This window comes from Neofelis nebulosa, chromosome 13 (genome assembly GCF_028018385.1).
Source record: "Neofelis nebulosa isolate mNeoNeb1 chromosome 13, mNeoNeb1.pri, whole genome shotgun sequence".
Classification (NCBI taxonomy): domain Eukaryota; kingdom Metazoa; phylum Chordata; class Mammalia; order Carnivora; family Felidae; genus Neofelis; species Neofelis nebulosa.
In genome coordinates this window covers 24,693,410-24,718,078 of record NC_080794.1, presented here as the reverse complement: position 1 = coordinate 24,718,078, position 24,669 = coordinate 24,693,410, and the positions used below count along the sequence as shown (strand labels likewise).

General features: G+C 40.0%; 1 protein-coding gene across 3 annotated transcripts in view; it reads right to left on the bottom strand.

Annotated features, from left to right (window-relative positions):
• The window catches only part of BICC1 (BicC family RNA binding protein 1), a 299,149-nt gene extending 276,029 nt beyond the window's left edge, over positions 1–23,120 (bottom strand). For 2 of the 3 annotated variants that reach the window (XM_058696372.1, XM_058696373.1), the window contains exon 1: positions 22,669–23,120. In XM_058696372.1, the coding sequence (XP_058552355.1) occupies positions 22,669–22,858 (190 nt within the window). In that variant the 5' untranslated portion in view covers positions 22,859–23,120. The remainder of the gene's footprint in view (positions 1–22,668) is intronic. The other variant, XM_058696371.1, reaches the window with a different exon arrangement.
• Positions 23,121–24,669: the final 1,549 nt, after the last annotated feature.

The following is a 24,669-nucleotide window of genomic DNA, read 5'->3' as shown; positions in this document are numbered from 1 at the left end:
TCTCCCACTATCATTATGTTACTGTCTATTTCTACCTTCATTTCTGTCAATGTAATGTTTGCTTCACATAGTTGGGTGCTCTATTAGGTGCATATAACTGTTACATTTTTTTAATATGAAATTTATTGTCAAATTGGTTTCCATACAATACCCAGTGCTCATCCCAACAGGTGCCTTCCTCAATACCATCACCCACCCTTCCCTCCCTCCCACCCCCCAACAACCCTCAGTTTGTTCTCAGTCTTTAAGAGTGTCTTATGTTTTGGCTCCCACCCTAATTTTTCTTTTCCTTCCCCTCCCCTATGGTCTTCTGTTAAGTTTCTCAGGATCCACATAAGAGTGAAAACATATGGTATCTGTCTTTCTCTCTATGACTTATTTCACTTAGCATAACACTCTCCAGTTCCATCCACGTTGCTACAAAAGGCCAGATTTCATTCTTTCTCATTGCCAGGTAGTATTCCATTGTGTATATAAACCACAATTTCTTTATCCATTCATCAGTTGATGGACATTTAGGCTCTTTCCATCATTTGGCTATTGTTGAAAGTGCTGCTATAAACATTGGGGTACAAGTGCCCCTATGCATCAGCACTCCTGTATCCTTTGGGTAAATTCCTAGCAGTGCTGTTGCTGGGTCATAGGGTAGACCTATTTTTAATTTTTTGAGGAAACTCCACACTGTTTCCAGAGTAGCTGCACCAGTTTGCATTCCCACTAACAGCGCAACAGGGTTCCCGTTTCTCCACATCCTCGCCAGTATCTATAGTCTCCTGATTTGTTCATTTTAGCCACTCTGACTGGAGTGAAGTGATGTCTCAGTGTGGTTTGGATTTATATTTCCCTGATGAGGAGCGACGTTCAGCATCTTTTCATGTGCTTGTTGGCAATCTGGATGTCTTCTTTAGAGAAGTGTCTATTCATGTCTTCTGTCCCTTTCTTCACTGGATTATGTTTTTCAGGTGTGGAGTTTGGTGACTTCTTTATAGATTTTGGATACTAGCGCTTTCTCTGATATGTCATTTGCAACTATCTTTTCCCATTCCATTCGTTGCCTTTTAGTTTTTTTGATTGTTTCCCTTGCAGTGCAGAAGATTTTTATTTTGACAAGATCCCAATAGTTCATTTTTGCTTTTAATTCCCTTGCCTTTGGGGATGTGTCAAGCAAGGAATTGCTGCGGCTGAGGTCAAAGAGGATTTTTCCTGCTTTCTCCACCGGGTTTTGATGGTTTTCTGTCTCACATTCAGGTCCATTATCCACTTTGAGTTTATTTTTGTGAATGGTGTAAGAAAGTGGTCTAGTTTCATCCTTCTGCAGGTTGCTGTCCAGTTCTCCCAGCACCATTTGTTAAAGACACTGTCTTTTTTTCCATTGGATATTCTCTCCTGCTTTGTCAAAGATTAGCTGGCCATACTTTTGTGGGTCTAATTCTGGGGTTACTATTCTGTTCCACTGGTCTATGTGTCTGTTTTTGTACCAATACCATGCTGTCTTGATGATTACAGCTTTGTAGTCGAGGCTAAAGTCTGGGATTGTGATGCCTCCTGCTTTGGTCTTCTTCTTCAAAACTACTTTGGCTATTCGGGGTCTTTTGTGGTTCCATACAAATTTTAGAATTGCTTATTCTAGCTTCGAGAAGAATGCTGGTGCAATTTTGATTGGGATTGCAATCAATGTGTAGAAAGCTTTGGATAGTATTGACATTTTAACAATATTTATTTTTCTAATCCACGAGCACGGAATGTTTTTCCATTTCTTTGTATCTTCTTCAATTTCTTTCATAAGCTTTCGATAGTTTTCAGCATACAGATCTTTTACATCTTTAGTTAGGTTTATTCCTGGGTACTTTACGCTTCTTGCTGCAATTGTGAATGGGATCAGTTTCTTTATTTGTCTTTTTGTTGCTTCATTATTAGCGTGTAACAAAGCAACTGATTTCTGTACACTGATTTTATATACTGAGACTTTGCTGAATTCACGTATCAGTTCTAGCAGACTTTTGGTGGAGTCTATTGGGTTTTCCATGTATAATATTGTGTCATCTGCAAAAAGTGAAAGCTCGACCCCATCCTTGCCAATTTTGATGCCTTTGATTTCCTTTTGGTGTCTGATCGCTGATGCTAGAACTTCCAACACCATGTTAGACAACAGCAGTGAGAGTGGTCATCCCTGTCGTGTGCCTGATCTCAAGGGGGAAGCTCTCAGTTTTTCCCCATTGAGGATGATATTAGCTGTGGGCTTTTCATAAAAGGCTTTTATGATGTTTAAGTATGTTCCTTCTATCCCGACTTTCTCGAGGGTTTTTATTCACAAAGGATGCTGAATTTTGTCAAATGCCTTTTCTGCATTGATTGATAGGATCATATGGTTCTTTTCTTTTCTTTTTTTAATGTGATGCATCACATTGATTGATTTGAGAATGTTGAACCAGCCCTGCAGCCCAGGAATGAATCCCACTTGATCATAGTGAATAATTCCTTTTACATGCTCTTGAATTCAATTTGCTAGTATCTTGTTGAGAATATTTGCATCCATATTCATCAGGGATATTGGCCTATAGTTCTCTTTTTTTGCTGGGTCTCTGTCTGGTTTGGGAATCAAAGTAACGCTGGCTTCGCAGAGTGAGTCTGGAAGTTTTCCTTCCCTTTCTATTTTTTGGAACAGCTTGAGAAGGATAGGTGTTATCTCTGCTTTCAATGTCTGGTAGAATTCCCCTGGGAAGCCATCTGGTCCTGGACTCTCATTTCTTGGGAGTTTTTTGATAACTGATTCAACTTCTTTGCTGGTGATGGGTCTGTTCAAGTTTTCTATTTCTTCCTGTTTGAGTTTTGGAAGTGTGTGGGTGCTTAAGAATTTGTCCATTTCTTCCAGGTTGTCCAGTTTGTTGGCATATAATTTTTCATAGTATTCCCTGATAATTGCTTGTATTTCTGAGGGATTGGTTGTAATAATTCCATTTTCATTCATGATTTTATCTATTTGGATCATCTCCCTTTTCTTTTTGAGAAACCTGGCTAGAGGTTTATCAATTTTATTTTTCCCATAAAAAAACAACTCTTGGTTTCATTGGTCGGCTCTCCAGTTTTTTTAGATTCTAAATTGTTTATTTCTGCTCTGATCTTTACTATTTCTCTTCTTCTGCTAGGTTTGGGGTGTCTTTGCTGTTCTGCTTCTAGTTCCTTTAGGTGTGCTGTCTGATTTTGTATTTGGGATTTTTCTTGTTTCTTGAGATAGCCCTGGATTGCAATGTATTTTCCTCTCAGGACTGCCTTCACTGCGTCCCAAAGCGTTGGATTGTTTTATTTTCATTTTCATTTGTTTCCATATATTTTTTAATTTCTTCTCTAATTGCCTGGTTGACGCATTCATTCTTTAGTAGGGTGTTCTTTAACCTCCATGCTTTTGGAGGTTTTCCAGACTTTTCCTGTGGTTGATTTCAAGCTTCACAGCATTGTGGTCTGAAAGTGTGCATGGTATGATCTCAATTGTTTTTATACTCATGTAGAGCTGTTTTGTGCCCCGGTATGTGATCTATCTTGGAGAATGTTCCATGTGCACTCGAGAAGAAAGTATATTCTGTTGCTTTAGGATGCAGAGTTCTAAACATATCTGCCAAGTCCATCTGATCCACTGCATCATTCAGGGTCCTTGTTGCTTTATTGATCCTGTGTCTAGATGCTCGAGCCATTGCTGTAAGTGGAGTATTAAAGTCCCCTGCAATTACCACAGTCTTATCAATAAGGCTGTTTATGTTTGTGATTGTTTTATATATTTGGGGCTCCTGTATTTGGCGCATAGACATGTATAATTGTTAGCTCTTCCTGATGGACAGACCCTGTAATTATTATATAATGCCCTGCTTCATCCCTTGTTATACAGCCTTTAATTTAAAGTCTAGTTTGTCTGATGTAAGTATGGCTACTCCAGCTTCCTTCTGAATTCCAGTGGCATGGTAGGTAGTTCTCCATCCCCTCACTTTCAATCTGAAGGTGTCCTCAGGTCTAAAATGAGTCTCTTGTAGACAGAAAATAGATGGGTCTTGTTTTTTTATCCATTCTGATACCCTATGTCTTTTGGTTGGAGCAATTAGCCCATTTACACTCAGTGTTATTACTGAAAGATATGGGTTTAGAGTCAATGTGATGTCTGTAGGTTTCATGCTTGTAGTGATGTCTCTGGTACTTTGTGGGCCTTGCAACATTTCACTCACAGAATCCCCCTTAGGATCTCTTGTAGGGCTGGTTTAGTGGTGATGAGTTCCTTCAGTTTTTGTTTGTTTGGGAAGACCTTTATCTCTCCTTCTATTCTGAATGACAGACTTGCTGGATAAAGGATTCTTGGCTGCATATTTTTTCTGTTCATCGTGTTGAAGATTTTCTGCCATTCCTTTCTGGCCTGCCAAGTTTCAGTAGATAGGTCTGCCACTAGTCTTATGGGTCTCCCTCTATATGTTAGAGCGTGTTTATCCCTAGCTGCTTTCAGAATTTTCTCTTTATCCTTGTGTTTTGCCAGTTTCACTATGATATGTCGTGCAGAAGATTAATTCAGGTTATGTCTGAAGGGAGTTCTCTGTGCCTCTTGGTTTTCAATGCCTTTTTCCTTCCCCAGATCAGGGACCTTCTCAGCTATGATTTGTTCAAGTACACCTTCAGCCTCTTTCTCTCTCTTCTTCTTCTTCTGGAATTCCTATGATACGGATATTGTTCCGTTTGATTTCATCACTTAGTTCTCTAATTCTCCCCTCCCTCATGCTCCTGGATTTTTTTATCTCTTTTTCTCAGCTTCCTCTTTTTCCATCGTTTTATCTTCTAATTCACCTATTCTCTCCTCTGCCTCTTCAATCTGAGCTGTGGTCGCCTCCATTTTATTTTGCACCTCACTTATAGCATTGTTTAGCTCCTCATGACTATTTCTTAGTCCCTTGATCTCTGTAGCAATAGATTCTCTGCTGTCCTCTATGTGTTTTTCAAGCCCAGCGATTAATTTCATGATTATTATTCTAAATTCTTGTTCCATTATATTGCTTAAATCAGTTTTGATCAATTCGCTAGCTGTTGCTACTTCCTAGAATTTCTTTTGAGGAGAATTCTTCCACTTCATCATTTTGGGTAGTCCCTGTGGTAGCTCCAAACTGCAGGGCACTTCCCCTGTGCTGTCTGGAACAACTTGTGTTGGTGGGCGGGGCCGCAGTCAGACTCAATGTCTGCCCCCAGCCCACTGCTGGGGCCACAGTCAGACTGGTGTGTACCTTTTCTTCCTCTTTCCCAGGGGCAGGACTCACTGGGGAGTGGTGTGGCCCCTGTCAGGGCTACTTGCACACTGCCAGACTTGTGGTGCTGCTTTGATGGGATCTGGCCAAGGGTGTATTAGCTGGGGTGGATCCACAAGGTGCACAGGGGTGGGAGCGACAGACTTAGCTCACTTTGCCATTGGTGGTCCCCTTCGGGAAGTGCCCTGCAGCACCAGGAGGGAGATAGGCCCGTGGGAGGAATGGATCCATGGAAGCACAGCATTGGGTGTTTGCATGATGCAAGCACGTTCGGTGAGGGGACCTGGTTCCCTTTGGAATTTCAGCTGGGGGATGGGAGAGGGAAACGGCACTTGCCAGCGCCTTTGTTCTCCGGCCAAGCTGAGCTCTGTCCTTCCGGGTCTCAATTACTCTCCCTTCCAGCGTCCTCTTGCCCTCCACGCTCAGGGCTGTTGACTTTTAACTTTCCAGATGTTAAGTCCTACTGGCGGTCAGAACTCATGGAGTCTGGCCCCTCCGCTTTTGCAAACCAGACTCGGGGGCTCTGCCTTGCCGGGCAGGCTGCCCCTCCACCGCCTGTCTCACTCCCGCCAGTCTGTGTAGCGTGCAACACCTCGCCGCCCTTCCTACCCTCTTCCGTGGGCCTCTTGTCTACGCTTGGCTCCGGAGAGTCCATTCCTCTAGTCTACTGGTGGTTTTCTGGGTTATTTAGGCAGATTTGGGTGGAATCTAAGTGATCAGCAGGATGAGTTGAGCCCAGCATCCTCCTACGCCGCCATCTTCCCTCCTGTTCCAACTGTTACATTTTCCTAGGAACTGAGCCTTTTATCTTTACATAATCACCTTCTTGGTCCCTTGTGGCATTTTTTGCCTTAAAGTTTATTTTGTCTGATGTAAGTATGGTCACCTCTACTCTCTTTAGGTTGCCATTTGCAATGGAGTATCTTTTTCCATCCATTCACTTTCAACCTGTGTATGTCCTTATGTCTAAAGTAAACTCTTGTAGACCACTATAGTTGGCCTTTTTTTGTTTTAAGCCATTCAGCCACTCTATGTGGGGAGTTTAATCTGTTTATGTTGAAAATATTTACTGGAGTGCTGGCTCCAGTAATGACGGGACTCCAATAATTACTGGCTCAATCAGTTAAGTGTCCAACTCCTGGCTAACAAGGTCATGATTTCATGGTTCCTGAGATCAAGTCCCACATGGGCTCCATGCTGACAGTGCAAAGCCTGCTTGGGATTCTCTCTCCCTCTTTCTCTGCCTTTCCCCCACTCACAACACACACACGCATGTGCAGTCTATCAAACTCTCTCTCAAAATAAAGAAACACTTAAAAATTAACTAAAGTGAAATAAAATAATTACTAACAGGGAAGGACTTTTTACTGTCACTTTGTTAACTGATTTCCATATGTCTTATAGGCATTTTATCCCTCTTTCCTCTCTTGCTGCCTTCGTGTTTCATTTTTTTTTTTACAGTGACATGTTTTGCTTCCTTTATCATTTCTTCTTTTGTGCATCTTCTATAGGTATTTTCTTTACCAGAGAGCTTTATATTTATACATGCTTTCATGTTCTGTCCTTTCCTTTCAACTTGAAGAACTCCCTTTATCCATTCTTGTAAGGCATATCCAGTTGTCATGAACTTCCTCAGCTTTTATTTATCCAGGAAAGTCTTTATTTCTCCCTCATTTCTGAAGGAAAGTTTTGCCTCATATAGTATTCTTGTTTGAGAGGTTTTTTTCTTTCAGCACTCTGGCCTGTAATGTTTCTGATAAGAAATCTGCGGACAATTGTACAGGAGCTTCCTTATATATTTTTCCTTGTATATTTTTCTCTTGCTGCTCTCAAGATTGTCTTGAGTTTTCACAGTTTGATTATAATATGTCTCAGTGTGGACTTCTTTAGATTCATCCTAGTTGGAATCTTTTAAGCTTCTTGAATTTGTATGTTCATTTCTTCCCTTGTTCAGAAAGTTTCCTGGCATATGTCTTTAAAAGAGCTCTGCTCATCTCTCTCTTCTCTTCAGAAACTCTGATGTTGTATAAATTGATCCATTTGACAGTGTCTCATAAGTCCCTAAGACTTTTTTTTTCGACTTTTCATTTTTTTTCTTTCCATTCCTCTGATTTCAAATGAACTGTATTCAAGATCACTCATTCTTTCTTCTGCTTTATCAAGTCTGCTATTGATCCCTTCTACTAAATTTTTTTTCAATTAAGCTACTTTTTCAGTTCCAGAATTTCTGCTTAGTTTTTTTAGTTTCTACCTCTTTTGTTGATATTTTCATTTTATTTATGCATTATTTTCCTTATTTTATTTACTTGTTTATTTACTTGTTTATTTACTTGTGTTCCCCTGGAGCATATTGAGCCTCTTTAAGCCAATTGTTTTGACTTCATTGGTAATTCACAGATCTCTATTTCTTGAGTGTTGGTTTCTGAAGATTTATTTGGTTCTTTTGATTGGGCCACGTTTCCCTGCTTTCATGTGCCTTGTTATTTGCCATGTTTTTTTGTTGTGATTTTTGCACTTTACAGAAGCAGCCACCTCCCCAGTGGCTTTGTATATTGGAAGACTTCCATCAATCAGCCTGGCTAGAGATTCTCAAACGCTTTATAAGGATACATATTCTATGGACTTTGTGTAATTTTCCAATTACAGAGGTTTTCCAGTTTCTTTTTCATGAGGGTTTAGTCTCTTTCACCTTCTGGTGTCTATCTAGAGTAGTGCAGATTCTCTAGCACTACCACATACAGTTGAGCTCTCTTTGGTTCTAAATAGCCCCCAGCATCCAAAGTATGCCAGTTCCCCATCAGCACTCCAAGTGAAGCAAAATATAAACCAACCCCTCCTAGCCCCTCACCCCAAAAAAACCCTGGGACATTGGATACATGTTCCACTACTCTCTTTCCCTTCCAAGGGACGAGCAGAATATGGGGCTTTTCCTTTTAATTATGAGTTTTACTGGCCTACAGGAAGGGCTGATGGAGATTAAATGAAACCATTTCTCTGACCCATTTCAATGCAGATGCTCCTGTCTTTGAGCATTCTCATAATGGATTTTTGGACTGTATATTGCTAAGTCAGTGTTTCTGTAAGGGAGTGAGTTCTAGAGCTGTCTACTCCACCTTCTTTTTGAGAACAGACCAGTTATCTCTGTAATGTCACATTATAACAAACTCAGTGGAAACATACACAACAGCAGTCATCAAAAATTTATAGTGAAGACTGGTCTTTGATTTAGAAAAGGTATAACATATTTCAAACACCCACTTCTCTTTCTGAATTTTTTTGCACCTAAAATATACAAAATTATTATACTGTACAGACTATGTTATATACCATCTCACCTCCACCACACTTCATCTCTGACTCCAGTCAGCTATAGTTAATGACTCTGTGCAGGTGTCAACCCACTTTGTGCTAACAGTGCCTCATCTCAATCTTACTCCAAACAGACTTATCACTTCCTGTTCTCGAAGTTTGTTGGATGCATGCAAGGTCAAGAGGTATCACACATATGTAACCTAGAATTTCTGAGAAGGCAAACTTCATGGGGCAACCCTCAATCCTTTTGAAAGAGGGATAGAAACTTTTAGACAAATGGCTTCTCCTTTTAATCCCTGGGATGGGTGATTTAGGGATGTAGTCTCTGGGACTCAGCAGAAATAATAGTCACCCTCAGAAGTAACCAAGTCAATAATGTATCATTGTATTGGCTTTGGCTTCTTCTTCCCCATTTGACTCTCCTTATTCCCTCACCTCCTCTCCTTGAGACTATTTCCCAAATAAACTAGCTGCTACAAGTACTAGCCTTGAGGGACAGAGGTAGGCGACCCCAGGCTAAGAAGCACATTATGTAAGCAGGGCCTTACTCCATGGGATCTACTTTTCTTTTCTGTTATTGAGTATAGGTGGGTTTCTTCTCTTCCACCTGACTGTATTCCTCTTAAAGGTAAAAATCCTTATTCACTTGTGAAGTCTCATAACATGACCTCATGATTTTTTTAACACATACAGTAATTTCCCATTGGGTTTTTCAGATGGCTCACTATTCCTAATGATTTATAATAAAAGATAATTTTTACAAGCTTGAAAGCTAATAATTTATGCAGAACTTCCTTCAAATTCAAATCCACTTTTATAAATTTGTTGCTCAAGACTAGATGTTTTGACTTGGTCAAACATATTTTCCATAGATAATGCATCTCAGAAGTCCATTCATTGATTGTAAATATATTTTTGAAAGCAATCTTTCTTTTTAGGTGAAAATATGACTGCCAGCAATGTTACACTAAATTATAAATCCCATAAAAAAATAAAAATTAAAACTTTAGATTGATGCTAATCTTGGGTTTCATTTACCAATATTAAAAAAAAAAATTAAGAAAAGCATTCCCCCTGGATTAAATAAACATTCCATTATATGATTCCTCCTGCAACACTCAAGCTAAACATATATTTTTCTGGCTTTTTAAATTAGATCATTATAATCAAACAATTTAAAAGATAGCAATATCTAGGGGCACCTGGGTGGCTCAGTGGGTTAAGCATCTGACTCTTGATTTGGATTCAGGTCATGATCTAATGGTTCATGGGATTGAGCCCTGTGTCAGGTTCCATGCTGACAGTGTAGAACCTGCTTGGGCTTCTCTCCCTCTCTCATTGCCCCTCCTCCACTTGAGCAGGCTCGCACTCTCTCTCTCTCAAGATAAAATAACCTTTAAAAAAACCACAAGAGATAACAATTTCTTGCCAAAATACTGATTTTGCCTAAATGGTACTTCAAAAGCTCAGAATATGATAAAGGGACCAACCCAAAAAATAAACAACACAAGCTATGGTGGTCTTCTGTACAAAAGAAATATTGTGTTAGTTCTCAATAATGAACAAGCAATTAAAATAATTCTGAAAATACTTAAAATTTGGACATACAGATACATATCTTTTTAATTGAGATTTTACTCTAATGAACATTATTATATTCCCCTACTATACTTCTCTAGTGGTTTATATGACATATGCAAATCTTGGCACATGAAGCTTGATAATTGGACATTTTGGCAGAGAAGGAAAATGTGACCAGAATATGCTACTTAGGGAAGCATACAATATCCTTTGCTCATCTAATGCAAAACCTTAAATCAAAAACCTTAAACCTTACTATCAAAAACCTTAAATTAGCTAACATCTAGCCCATAGGCACTGTAAACCTGACTGCCAAGATGTCAGCTCACAGTCAGCTGTCTTTTGAGCAGTTGCTCCTCCAAAACCAAGATATTCCAAACATTTTCATTGTACCCTCTTCCCCCATTTGCTGTGAAAGCTCATGTGTGGTATCCTACCCAAACCACTCATGTATGTAGACTCAGCCTCCAACACCACATGCCAGGCACTGCTGGGCTTGTAGTGTATGCTGTGCAAAAGACTCAGAACACTAAAACTGGAGGGCATTTGAGGGGGCATCTAATCCAAAACCCTGAGAGGTTAAATGATTTGTACATGGTCAATGGCAAGACTAGATCATGAACTCAAGTTACCTGACTAACCCACTCTTCTGAGAGGAATGGTTTATTTCCTTCTAATCAAAAGGACTTCAGTGAGTATCCTAGTGCAATGAGCAAACTAACATAAAAGACCACTTATGTCAAGAATGGATGGTCTCTTATCTGAGATGCTTTAAAATCATATTTAAACAAGTATCTGAAGATGTATTCCTGTAAGAAAAAGATAATCCAGTATCTGCAAATAATTAGGCTAACCTTGATAAATTTCAATGTATACAATTGAGATCAGATACAGATACAAATTATTCAGCATTAACCTCCCTGAATTATTCTGCATATTCTCATTTAATACTCTCACTAAAATACTATCACTAACCATACAAGATTCTACACAGTCCCTAGAATAAAGGTAAAGTAAAACTAACTTGCATGTGGACAATTACTATGCCTTACTTGTGTAAGGCAGAACTGTTGGTATTTTTTAAGGCCAAGAACATGCCCTACCTTTAAAGTCCAATTCCAGGAGGTCAATGCCAGGTCCACAGCCCAAAATAGAACAGTTTTCAATCGAGCTCCACCATGGGCCATTTATTCTATAAACACAGCACTGGACTAGATGCTGGAGAGAATGGGAGATGAATTTGAAACATATAGGCCATGTACAGGGAACAACTGTGAGCCAACTTTGTATACATGATCATATAATCTTCACCACAGCCCTGGGAAAGAGATGTGATTACCCTGTTTCATGAAGAAGAAAGCAGAAGAGTTAACCAAAGCTACTAGAAGGCAGAGCTTTGGAACACGTGCATTCTCACTGAGAATTCTAACCTACCTTTGTGCCTACCACCACATTCCTTTGCATTTCTGCAGGGAGCTGGGGAAACATGAACCTATTCTGGAGTACAGTTTCTCATCTTAGATCCAGATGTGGTATGTCTCCACACTGCATAAGAGCTTCAATTCTACAACAACCCTAAGGAGAAAACGAGTATCTAAATCCACTAAAAACTCCAAAAAGAAACCAGGCCCCAAGTTTAAAGGGATCATTATAGCCTTTCTGTCTGTAAAACACGGATCCCCACAGCACTGGTATCTCACAGATTGTAGCATAAGAGGTGGGGATTGCTGAACAGGCCTAAGGCACCAGAACAGTGTCTCACACATAAGTGCTCAATTAAAGTTGGCTGCTGCTTTCAAAATCACTACCATTCTTCGGTAACCATATTCCTCAACTTTTTTCCCTCAGAATACAGTTCCAAAGGGGAAAAAAAAAAAGCAATGTAATTCATGTTTACTATAAGGTGGTCTATAAAATTTTTTTGACCAAATGTATTCAACTATAAAATTTTAATTCTGAAAAGAATCAAAAAGAAATATAAAGCATTATTAGCTTAAATGCTAAATACAAAATAGTTAATGCTACAGCATGAACTACATAAACTCTATGCAAATAGTCAAGGATTCTATGTCAAGACTACTTTTCAAGGCAGAAAAGTGAAAACAGCCATTAGGATAGTGAGATAATTGATGATTGTTTTTATTCTTAAAAATTCCCTTCAGAAACAATCAGCAAAACTAAAAGGCAACCAACAGAATGGGAGAAGGTACTTGCAAATGACACACCAGATAAAGGCTTAGTATCCAAAATCTATAAAGAACTTATCAAACTCAATACCCAAAAAACATATAATCCAGTGAAGAAATGGTCAAAAGACATGAATAGACACTTCTCTAAAGAAGCCATCCAGATGGCCAACAGGCACATGAAAAGATGCTCAATGTCATTCCTCATCAGGGCAATACAAATCAAAACCACAATGAGATATCACCTCACACCTGTCAGGATGGGTAATATTAACAACTCAGGCAACAACAGACGTTGGCGAGGATGTGGAGAAAGAGGATCTCTTTTGCATTGTTGGTGGGAATGCAAGCTGGTGCAGCCACTCTGGAAAACAGTATGGAGGTTCCTCAAAAAATTAAAAATAGAACTACCCTATGATCCAGCAATTGTACCAATAGGCATTTATCCAAGGGATACAGGTATACTGTTTTGAAGGGGCACATGCACCCCAATGTTTATAGCAGCACTATCAACAATAGCCGAAGTATAGAAAGAGCCCAAATGTCCATCGAATTATGAATGGTTAAAGAAGATGTGGTATATATATACAATGGAGAATTACTTGGCAATCAAAAAGAATGATATCTTGCCATTTGCAACTATGTGAATGGAACTAGAGGGTATTATTCTAAGTGAAATTAGTCAGAGAAAAACAAATATCATATGACTTCACTCATATGAGATAAGACACACCAAAAGATGAACATAAGGGAAGCAAAAATAATATAAAAACATGGAGGGAGACAAAACATAAGAGACCCTTAAATATGGAGAAAAAACAGAGGGTTACTGGAGGGGTTGTGAGAGGGGGGATGGGCTAAATGGGCAGTAAGGAATCTACTCCTGAAATCATTGTTGCACTACATGCTAAATTTGGATGTAAATTAAAAAAAAAAAATTAAAAAAAGTTCCCTTCATATTGCTTTTTAAACTTCTGTAACAACAAATGTGTCCTTTTAGATTATTTCATAATATATTAAATAGGTAGGTGTCTGTTACACCTAACTTAATGGGAGTCTGTAGGAAAATTACATTTATTCTGAGACTCCTGTGCAATAATAAAGACAATATACTCCCGCAAAGGAATATATAGGCTTGGGCTCTTCTCAAGTCCCTTACAACAAGCCACTGTAAACGATGGTGTGCCAGTAACAAATTATGCTAGACTAAAATGCTTCAAGATGGTTTAACATGGAGAAAGTACTGGCTTCAAACATAAAGGAAATCAAAGAAAGAAAAGGATCTGGAGCTTTTTAATTCTGATCATCATCATCTATGTAGCAATGTTTCTCAAAGAGTACAAAGTCCTAGGATCACCTACATCAGACTCACAAGAGATTCTTTTCAAAATGCAGATTCCAACCACCACTACAATCTTCAAACCTACACAATCAGAATCTCCAAGAGAGGCCCAGAGTTTGCCTTTCTATGCATACAGATTTTTATGCATACAGATTTTAAGAACTATTGATCCAAAGACATGTTAATCCAGTAAAATAAACACCATTCAAAATTTTCAGTGAAGGAAACATACAGAGCTCTAACTCTAGATAGGTAATTCAATTACATCCTAATTTCTCACCACTATCAGCTCAAACAAGCCAGGTTGTAAGAGCACAAGCACAAGGAGCAGACATCCTGCAAATCTATTGTCTCTTCTTGCCTAACCTGTGAAACTTTTTCTGGAAAATAATTTTACAATCTTTATCAAAAGTCTTAAAATGCTCATGCCCTTTACCCCCAAAATTTCACTAGTAAGAGTTTTTCCTATGTGAATAATCAAGGATGCAAAAAACATTTTTAGGCAAGAGTGTTTAGGACAGCAGTATTAATATTTATCATCTGCAATTTTTTGAGTATATGCACTGCATCTGGCACTGGTAGGTGCTTTACACACAGTATTTCTAATCCTCACAACTTAGAAGATACTTTTATCCCCCTTTTAGAGATAAGAAGACTGAGGCTCAGAGAAGTTATTTACTGGTCCGGGCAGGAATTATTAATCTGCCCAGGATCTGAATCTTGGGCAATCTGAGTAAAAACATTAGGCTCTTCCCACTCCCAGACACGCACAAAAAAATGCTATGTTTAAGCAAAGTATGATATGTCAAGGGGAGAGTTCATATCCATTTAAAACCATGCTCTTCAAAATCTTTAATGAAATGGAAAATACTCATGACACAATGTTAAGTGAAAACTGGGTGTGATCCCACTTTAGAATGCAAGGGACACAAGACACAGAACGGTAGGGACTATATCCACCTTGGTTTTGTCTGCATCCCCAAAGCCTAACACTGTACCTGATATATAGTAGGAACTCAATATCTGTTGTAAAAATAAATTATGTGTGGACATATTTTTTAAAGACCAGAAAATAATTCCCAAAATACTATCAGTGGTTATTGCTAGATTCCCAAAATATTATCAGTGGTTATTGCTAGATTAGGAATGACATTTGGTTTCTCTCTTTTTTTTTTTTACATTTGTTTGTACTTTAGAATATTCTATAAGAAGTTCACATTACTTTCATAATGAGAAAAAAAACTGCAACGGCTAATTTTCAAATCCTAGATTTAAGCATCTTGCTACACAAGAGATGCAATTAAGCTTCACATAAACTCAATATGCAAACTAACGTCTGGTTTATCTTATTCATTTTAACAGAAAAACTACTTTACAGTTAGAAAGTGAGCATTCTCTTTTTATACGCCAGCACCGATTTAATACTGGTAACAACTAAATGCTTTCATCGCCTCTAGTTATTAGTAGCTTGGGAGGCAGGAAATGTATTTACAAATGTATAAATAACATCTACAAAATGTTTCTATTAATGGTTTATGCATTTTGGATACTGCCCTGAATGTTAGTATCACAAGGGTTAAAAATCAAATTTGGTGGCTTCTGCAGCAAAACAAGGGTTTCTTGCCAAGGTCATCCCCATGCACAGCAAAAGCCACTATAAGTTAGCATTACAATTGTGCCTCATCCCTGGTAGTTTATTAAGCATTTTACATAAAGGAATACATATGGTCACTGTTATCCCAAGCATTTTTTAAGAACTATATTTATTTATTTTTTTTTTTTCAAATTTTTTTTTCAACGTTTTTTATTTATTTTTGGGACAGAGAGAGACAGAGCATGAACGGGGGAGGGGCAGAGAGAGAGGGAGACACAGAATCGGAAACAGGCTCCAGGCTCCGAGCCATCAGCCCAGAGCCTGACGCGGGGCTCGAACTCACGGACCGCGAGATCGTGACCTGGCTGAAGTCGGACGCTTAACCGACTGCGCCACCCAGGCGCCCCAAGAACTATATTTAAAACAAACAGAATAAACAAGAATGAGCCAACTGGTATATTTTAATAGCTCATCATTCTGGAAAATTTCAAACAGCAAAACATGGCACAAATCTGATGATAATTCTACTATCAAACTGCCTCCAAAATGACTTCATCTTTCTGAACAAATTCCGGAATACTGCAGTAACCAATCTACAAAAACCCAAAAGGAGAGAAACATGAACTACACTGAACCTGTCAATTCCAAAAGCAATTTGAGATGGGTGACAAGCAGGAAGGAAAAGGGAAGAGAGAAAGGATATCTTGGGTAATAAAAGGAAAAATGGGCATTTGTACTGTTGTGTAATTATCAATCAAAAAAAGAAAAAAAAAAAAACCAGTACCTGATATGGAGAAAACAGTGGAGGAAAAAGCTACAATACTTAGTGGCCTTAGGTCCTGTTTGTAAAAGCAGTAGCAGGATGAGAAGAGCTTTATATGATCAAAGATATTTTGTCTTTGGAATTTATGTTTATTCCTGGATTATGCCAAGAAAGAAACTCTACCTACCTATAATGCCACTAAATAATCTAAATCTCTGGGGATTCTCCATGCAGGCCAGTCTTCAAATACAAGCAAGCCTCTGCTGCTTCAATCACAGCTTCGTATTTTGCTACAATTCCCCCTGCTTCATCCGCTGTAGGGAAATAATGGGTTGGATCCATTCTGATTCCCTTTCTCCTTTACTTAGGTTAGAGAAGCTGGAAAAAAAGTTATAATTCCAGCATCTCTTATAGCAAAGAGTGGCCAAAAAAATACAGATGGAAGTTTCAGGAGAGAGAATTCTTTGACAAAATCTTAAATAGAAAACAATGTTTATTCTCATTTCCCCTGCACAGACCCCCAGATGCACCTCCAGGCATAGCTATGGCCAGTCTACAACAATGAGGCCAAAAGCCACTTGAGGGTGGGGAGGTGAGGAGAGTAGTCGCTGGGCTCCTTGATGCCCTTGGGACAACTATTGTAGGGCTGAGACCTCTTAGCTCCAGGTTTTGTGTTAGGTGGAGAAAATAAACCTCTGGCTTGTTTAAGCCACTCTGTGTTGAGTTTTCTGTTAGTCACAGCCAAATACATTCCCACCCATTAAAATCATCAATATGACAAACCTTTCTGTTTTAACTTATCAATGATCAACTTCACCAAAACTCCAGTCTTCACAAAGTTAAGATTTACTGAGAGTCCATGCGTTTACTGAGAGTGTGTCCTCGATGCCCATGAGGGCAGGGACTTAACACCCATCTCCTTTTAACCTTACAGGAACCCTACTAGAGGCAAAGTGCAGACCCCAATATGGGCCACTCTAACAGCAGCTCCTGAGCTCTTTACTGTCAAGCTACACAACCACTGACGTACATTTTCATTGTTTATAAAGCGATCTTAACCTTCAGTTCTGCTCTCTGACTCCACTACAATTGTCCTAACTTTCTGATTGGAGAAAGACTACACCTAAAAATTAAATCTCCCCTTCCCCTAAACAAAAGGGACTTACAGGCAGCTTTGAAAAAACAAACAAGCAAACAAACAAACAAACAAAACTGGCAAGCATTTGTTTTCTAAGGTTTTGAAATCTTTATCCATCACAGGGCACAGAGCTGCTGTTGCACTAACACCTACTAAGCACCATGTGCCTGGAACTAGGCTCAGGTTTTCACATGCAGTGTCTCATTCAGTGCCCACAACATTCCCAGAAGATAGGACTACTGCTGTCCCCATTTTACAAGTGAGCAAATAGAACATGTAAGCCCAGACACAGACTTTGAAAGAAGTGTCTTTCCAGATACCGATGAATGACAAATTCAGAGCAACATAAAACTAGAAAGGAGATTGATTTTTCATCTACTCTTTAGTAAAAATTTCAGAAGTGACTGGCTCAGGACCCTTCAAAAAATGAAAAATACTTAAGGCAAGGACAACTAAACAGGGTGTAAAGCCATCTCATCCTGAGCAAAATCTGGAATTTCACACTCATGTCTAATATAATTTTACTCAGTATATACTCAACCACCTTTACAAGAAGCTAATACACTCATCATACTGTGAGCTGCCAGGAAGGCCAATAATATTTAGATAGCTATGATTATTAATCTATCATAAGACCATTTTAATTCATTTTCCAGTACACCTGATTTTTATTTTCAATATAAGAATGTTCATTTTATGAATTACGGTTTATAATAGAGTTATTATCCATTTATTCAGCACTTCCAGCCCTGTAATGTTTTACATACATCTTTTTTCTCTTAATTGTCACAACCACCTCAAGATCCAAGAACTATTAACAACTCCTTTTAGAAAAAGGAGTGAAGGTGATGAATTTTCCCTATTTCCCTATTAGAAGGCAGCACTGAGACTCAAATCCACATTGGGCCCAGAGCCTTGTGCTTTTAACCACTAAACTTCATTAGGTTATTAGATTTGCTCTTGTTGTATTAGCCTTAATCAAGCATTAGCTAGAAAACTATATTCAGCTGAGCTCGTATTTATCTTCCTTTTCAGTAGTCCCTAATTTTCACATATTTGTGCTTCGTATTTCTCACACAAAACATCTAAAAAATAAGACCATCTTCACTAAAGATTCATTTTACTTGCTGAATTAAAGAAATAACATTAATGCTGCTCTTACTTTTTTAATCAATGATGTGTGATAACCTGTTTTAGTGGCTAGTTCTGCTACTCAAGCAAGCAGAAGTAAATGATTCCCATTTTGCCTATCATTGTAAAAATGCAACATGGTTTTTAAAGTCTTTAACAGCAATATCCTAAAAGCCCACCAGATGTCAACCTCAGTTCATGAAAACAGGACATTTCCCACCTTGTAACACTCCATTCTTTCTATAATGAAACAAGGGATTTGAAATTTTGAAAATGCCTATGCTTCTAAACTATATGTAGGAATTTTTTTAATTTTTTATGTTTATTTATTATTGAGAGAGAGAGTACCAGTAAGGGAAGGGCAGAGAGAGAAGGGGACAGAGAGAATCCCAAGTAGGCTCAGTGCCACCAGCACAGAGCCTTATGTGGGGCTCAATCTCAGGAACCCAGTCAGGAGATCATGACCTGAGCTGAAATCAAGAGTCAGACGCTTAATCAACTGAGCCACCCAGGCACCTATTGGAATTTTTAATTATATGGCACATGTGTTATGTTTTTCAACATAAAAAGAGAAGTGTAACAGTAAGATGTAAAACAGCCTCAAAGAGAGACAGAAAGAGAGAGAAAAGTATAAATATACAAATTCTACATTTGCCTCTCAGGGTCTCTAGAAAACACCAAAACTGTATTTCTGACTCTTCTGACTTTACACCATTCTCCTCCATCTTTCTATACTATAACTCACATTTCCTTGACTTAAATGAATTAATACTATTATCTCACACAAGGCATGAAATCTAATTTTTGAAAATTAGTAAATAAATTAAAAACAATTTTTCTTTATGATTAAACAGTGCTGTCCATGGTATCCATTCCAAGGCTGACCATTAACTTAAATAAACTTGAAAATAATTCCCATTTATAAAACCATTGACTAATAAAGTTGATAATCTTCATTTACACTTGAACAAAAATGTCAGATACTCTGCATGGCTGTTCCAAAGTAGTTATTAAACCAAAAAAAAAAAAAAGACAGAAAGAAAGAAAAATTACTGATTTTTTCCCTTCATTTTCAGCCTGGTGGTTTTTATGTGTATCAGTTCTTTTGAGATTCACTGATCATCCAAGAATGGTATTTAATTTCTTTGATCAGTGCCCTACTGCCCATATTTTAACATCACTGAATTTTTGGTCCATTGCGTAGAAGAATTTCTCTACTAATAAAAATGCAACCCATTAAAGATTAACTTGCCCCCAGGACAGTCTCTCTAGAAACAAATTCCAAGCATTATAATCACCAATTTGCACTATGTAGACTTAAAGACAGATCATCTTATTTATCCTGATTTGAACTGGAATTCTACACATTATTTTAAGGCAATTATGGAAAGAAAAATGGCAAACCAAATTCACAATAATGAGAAATCCAACCAGGCAAATACTAATTTGGAACTTTCCAAATGAAAAGTTTTACACCCAAGAATATCTAACAATATTCGAATATTTGTTGACTTACCAAACTTCCTATCTTGGTGTATATTTTACTTCTACAATATGAAATTGCACTACAGGTCAGAAATTATAACAGGTGCTGGAAATCTTTTGAATCCATGCTGTAATACTTACTATTAATAATAATAAAAGCAACTAACCTATATTAAGCTCTTATTTACCAACAGTGTGGCAAGTTTTTAGCTTATCAGGCATATCTCTTTTAATTCTCATAGTACCTACCGTAAAAGAAATACTAATTATCAGTCCCATTTAGAGATGAGCAAATTGAGACAAAGGCAAGCCCAGGAACTGTCCCAAGGTCTGTGGGATTTGAATCTAGGTTTGAGTGATTCTACTGCCCACTCTTGCTATAATCATCTGGTTTAAAACAAAGAGACACAGGATTATGTTTTGTTCAGAAAACCAGTCTTACTCCTTCAAACACAGTAGTTCTACATAATTTAACACTAGGAAGCATGCATCACAAAATGCCTTGGTACACTGTGCACTAGGTTCTGTTGTCAAACGTGTTCAAAATTTACTTTCTCGGAATGCATAATCCACTTCTTGATGATTTCTAGGAAGCTAATCAAAGCGCTATGTTCAAGCATTAAAGAATTCTTTGGGGCTGAAATGTAAATATTTCATTATATACAGATTGTTGAATAAATATTAACTCTTTTAGGACTTTCTATAAAAGAAACTATCTCTGTGAAGCAATTTTAAACCATCTCATCTCAGAATATATCTACAAGGGGATAGCCTTCAAATTTAAGAAATGTATCACCCATATTTCATTTTATTCGAAATGAAAAAATTAATTTATTCAAAAAAGAAACCCACTTCTAGCCAGGGTGGCTCAGTCACTTAAGCAACCAACACTCGATCTTGGTTCAGGTCATGATGCCAGGGTCACAGGATGGAGCCCGGAGTTTGGCTCTGCACAAGGCATGGAGCCTGCTTAAGATTCATTCTTTTTCGCTCTCTCTGCCATTCTCCCCTCCTCTCCCCCCACCCACCCTGCTCTTTCACTCTTTCTCTCAAAAAAAAAAAAAAAAAAAAAAAAAAAAAAAAAAAAACAAAGAAAGCCACTTCTAAAGCTCAAGTCATACACGAGGGTTTCCTAGAAACTAACATCACTGTCACTACCTGTGTGAACAGGTAAGGAAGATATAGTGTTATTATAAGATCCACCTTTCACATCATTCCACACTCGTGTAGGAAACAAACTGGAAACTTGGTCAAAGGATGGGTATGTACTCTATCAGTTTGATCCAAACAATCTCACAATATTTTTACGAATAAACTTAATACTTTGTTTTACAATCAGAAACTAGGAAAAAGAACCAGGGAACAAATGAAATAAAATGTATTACTGAAATACAACTTTAATTTCCAAATCTACTATAATTTAATTTCTAAATCTGCAATACATTATCCATATTTGAACAGTTTATCACAGAAGTAACTCTCTAGAAAATTATATAATTTAAAGCGGGGACGGGGGAGAGAACAAGAGAGAAAGACACATTAAGCACTAGGGATGTTTATCAATAACAATAAGCAACAAGGGAGATGAGTTTGCAGTTCATCCACAATCGCCAGCCAAACACTCCTGCCGTTTGTTTCTACCCAGTTATTGTCTTGGAAAATATGTTGTTCTCTCTTAAAATAACCCGCTTAATTGTTTTAAAAGCCACTGGGGAGGCTAAAATCTCCAGGGAGGGCTAAAAATCTCCATGTTGTGATGCATTGACTGATAAAGTCAAAGTAGGTTATGCACAAAGCCACAAAAGATAGTTGGAAAGCTCCAATCCTCTAATGATATAAGGGTACTAGCCACTGAATGAACCCATCATACATCCTTAATCAAATTAATGCCTGGTCCTCTACAGAATCACAGTCATTCAAACTACTCTTTTTCTGGAGAAGGGAAATGACCACATTGGTGGCTTTACAGGTAGGCTAGTAATTAACATTTTTAAGGAAGGTCAAAATGACCTTGGACATTTTAGCATTCACTCTGAGAAACCAACCATCCCATTAAAACTCACCATTTGTTTCCAGTCCGATATGGTTAAAGCTATTGTGCCTGGGAAAGTCCCAGAGAAACTAGGTAATTAAACACACACACACACACACACACAAATTGTGTAAGACAGATATTCATAGTACAGGAAGATTTTCATGAACTGAGTGTAACTCAGGATCTGTTTTATAAGCCTGTCAGGAGCTGAACACACGGTGTCCTCCAACCCAGCAGCATTGAGCTGACACAATCCCCACACTCTGGCTGCTTACCCCCATCCAGGCCCCTCTTTACCGCCCCGTGGAGGGTGGAGGGGAGGGAACTCCTATCTTAAATTCTGACACGGGCAGTGTTTCCCAATAGCTAAACAAGGCCCCTCAGCTGGAGGAAGTGGATACTGACAAGAGGAGAAACAGAGAGGGGCTCAGAGGTAGAATTCAAGGCTATCAGCGAGTGGGGATAGAGTCACGCATACTCTGTGCGGTCCTAGTGGGTCCTGATGGCACAGCCCGGGTGTCCGGACTAAAGTTGGCATCTCCAAAGTATCCAAGAACACAACTCGGGCGCGCCGGTACAAACTCGGCCTTTGGCTTTTCTGAAGCCGGGTCAAGTTAGCACAAGGCTCCCGGTGCCTGGAGACCGGAGAGGTGTGGAAGGGTGGAGAGTCCCGTGAGGTCTTCACTCCTTGGGTGTCCTGCAGTTCCGCGGGGGAGGGGACCGGGGAACTAAGTCGGCTGTCCCTGGAGTAGGGAGCTGGGCGCGGGACAGGGATGTCCGGGAAGGAGTACGGGTTCCGACGGGGAGTCGGAGAACGCGGGGGATGCCTACCTTGTAACATGGCCTCAAGTTTCTTCCTGTCCACGCGGAAGCGTTCCTCGCTCCACTCAGGACTATGCAAGGGCGCCCCGGCGACCAGGTCGTCCTCGGAACCTGGCATGGGCGAGTCAGTGCTACGCTCGCTGTTGGAGCCCGGGTCCGACTGAGCCGCCTGATAGCCGGGCTCTCCCTGGGCGGCCATGGTGGGCGCGCGGCGCTCGGGCTCCGGCCGCCGCTCTGCCTGCGCCGCCGCCTCCGCTCGCCGGCCCGGCTCGACTGGCTCCCCGCGCCGCGGCGCTACCTCGTCCCCCGGCCGCCGCCGACGCCTCCGCCAACGCTGCTGCCACGGAGCCCCCGGCGCATCCCAGCCCCGGGAGCCGCCCGCCACCCCAAGTCCCGGCCCCAATCCCAGGCCAGTGACTGCGCCTCCCCCAGCCAGCAACGCCCGCGCGGAATGAACGCGCCTCGCCGCCCGCGCCTCCATCCGCAGGGCTCCGGCGCCCCCTCCCCGCCCGCCGCCCCTGCCGCCGCGCGCTCATTGGCCCCGCCGGCCCACGGGAAGCCGAGGCGGGCGGGCGCGCGGGCGGGCCGCCCCTGGCGCTCGGACACACTCGCGCGCGCACACTCACCACGTACACACTACCGCTTTTCTGCACTTACTTGCACAAGTCTGGTCCCGCACGCATACTTTAATAGTTCTTCACGCACAGACACTCGCCAGGTTTAAGCACAACACCTTCTGAACGCACACCAAGCGCCCTCACGATTCCCTTTTACTTACACTACACCCTGAAACTCACAGCCCCGGTTGGTTCCACGAGTTTGAAACAGGAGGAGGGAGAAAAGAGAAGACTAGCGGAAGAAACAATATCCATGGCTTGCAGACATCACTGTGGTCATTGCTTACACGCAGTTCATTCCTTCACTGAAGTTCAAACCCGGATTACTCCTCTCATCACAGCAAAGTGGCCAGCTGCAAGAGAAGCGGACAAGGAGCTTAGTCTTTATTGTGAGGAAAGGGATTTTTTTTCCTGAATGAGATGAGTAAGGAGTCATTTTCTATGTGATTCTCAAGAAATGGATTCAGCTGATTTAAAAGGGGTAGTGGGTGGGGGCGGATAAAAGAACCTCAGAGATTGAAATGGTGGTTAGCTGGATCCAATTGGCATCTGCGCAGCCTCAGGGACCGAGGGCTTTTCTCTGTTCTCAGGGTCAGTCTCATAGATGAGAACCAGCAAATGACCCTATAATCCTAACTGCCCAGGCCGCCCCACCCACTGTCACCTTCAAACTTGAGACTTGAAGCACCAGAGAAGAAACTTCCTTGATTAGGGATGCCTTTGGGACTCTATTTTGCATTCGCACTGATGTATCCCTGTTTGTTTTCTGACCAAAAGCATGGAATTTTTGTTTAACTCTTTTAGGGGGTGGGGGTTGGATGGGAAGGCAGTTTCTTACTGCGCCACAGAGGGAGAATTACTGGATTACACAAGGGGCAAGGTATACTTCAGGTCAATCGAAACTCATTAGGCTCAGTTGCCTAGGTAACAACAATTGACTGTGCTGTGTACTGTGGTGTACTGACAGATGAGGTAACTAAGACTGTGGGAAGTCAAGTGACATGACCAAGGTCACACAGCATCAAATAATGGAGCCAAGAATCAAACCCAGGTCCATGTACCTGACACATAATTTCCACAAAATCCCTACTTTATTAAGCAGAAAACCTTCCTGCTCAGAGTCCCTTGCTGAAGAACTGGCAGCAGATATACAGCTTAACTGCTTGATTGACTACCATGCTTTCCTTCTCTGAACTTATTAATTAGTATGCAAAGCACTGACTTAAACACGGAAAGAGGTTATCAAGGAGCCTTCAATCAGGGATGTTTAGCATCTTTTTCTGTCAAGAACTATTTTGGGGGAAACGAATGTGCTGGATTTTGTGTTAGGCGGAAAGAAGAGTTAACAAAAACAAACACCATCCCCAGGCTCCTGGAGTTGACATTCCAGGGA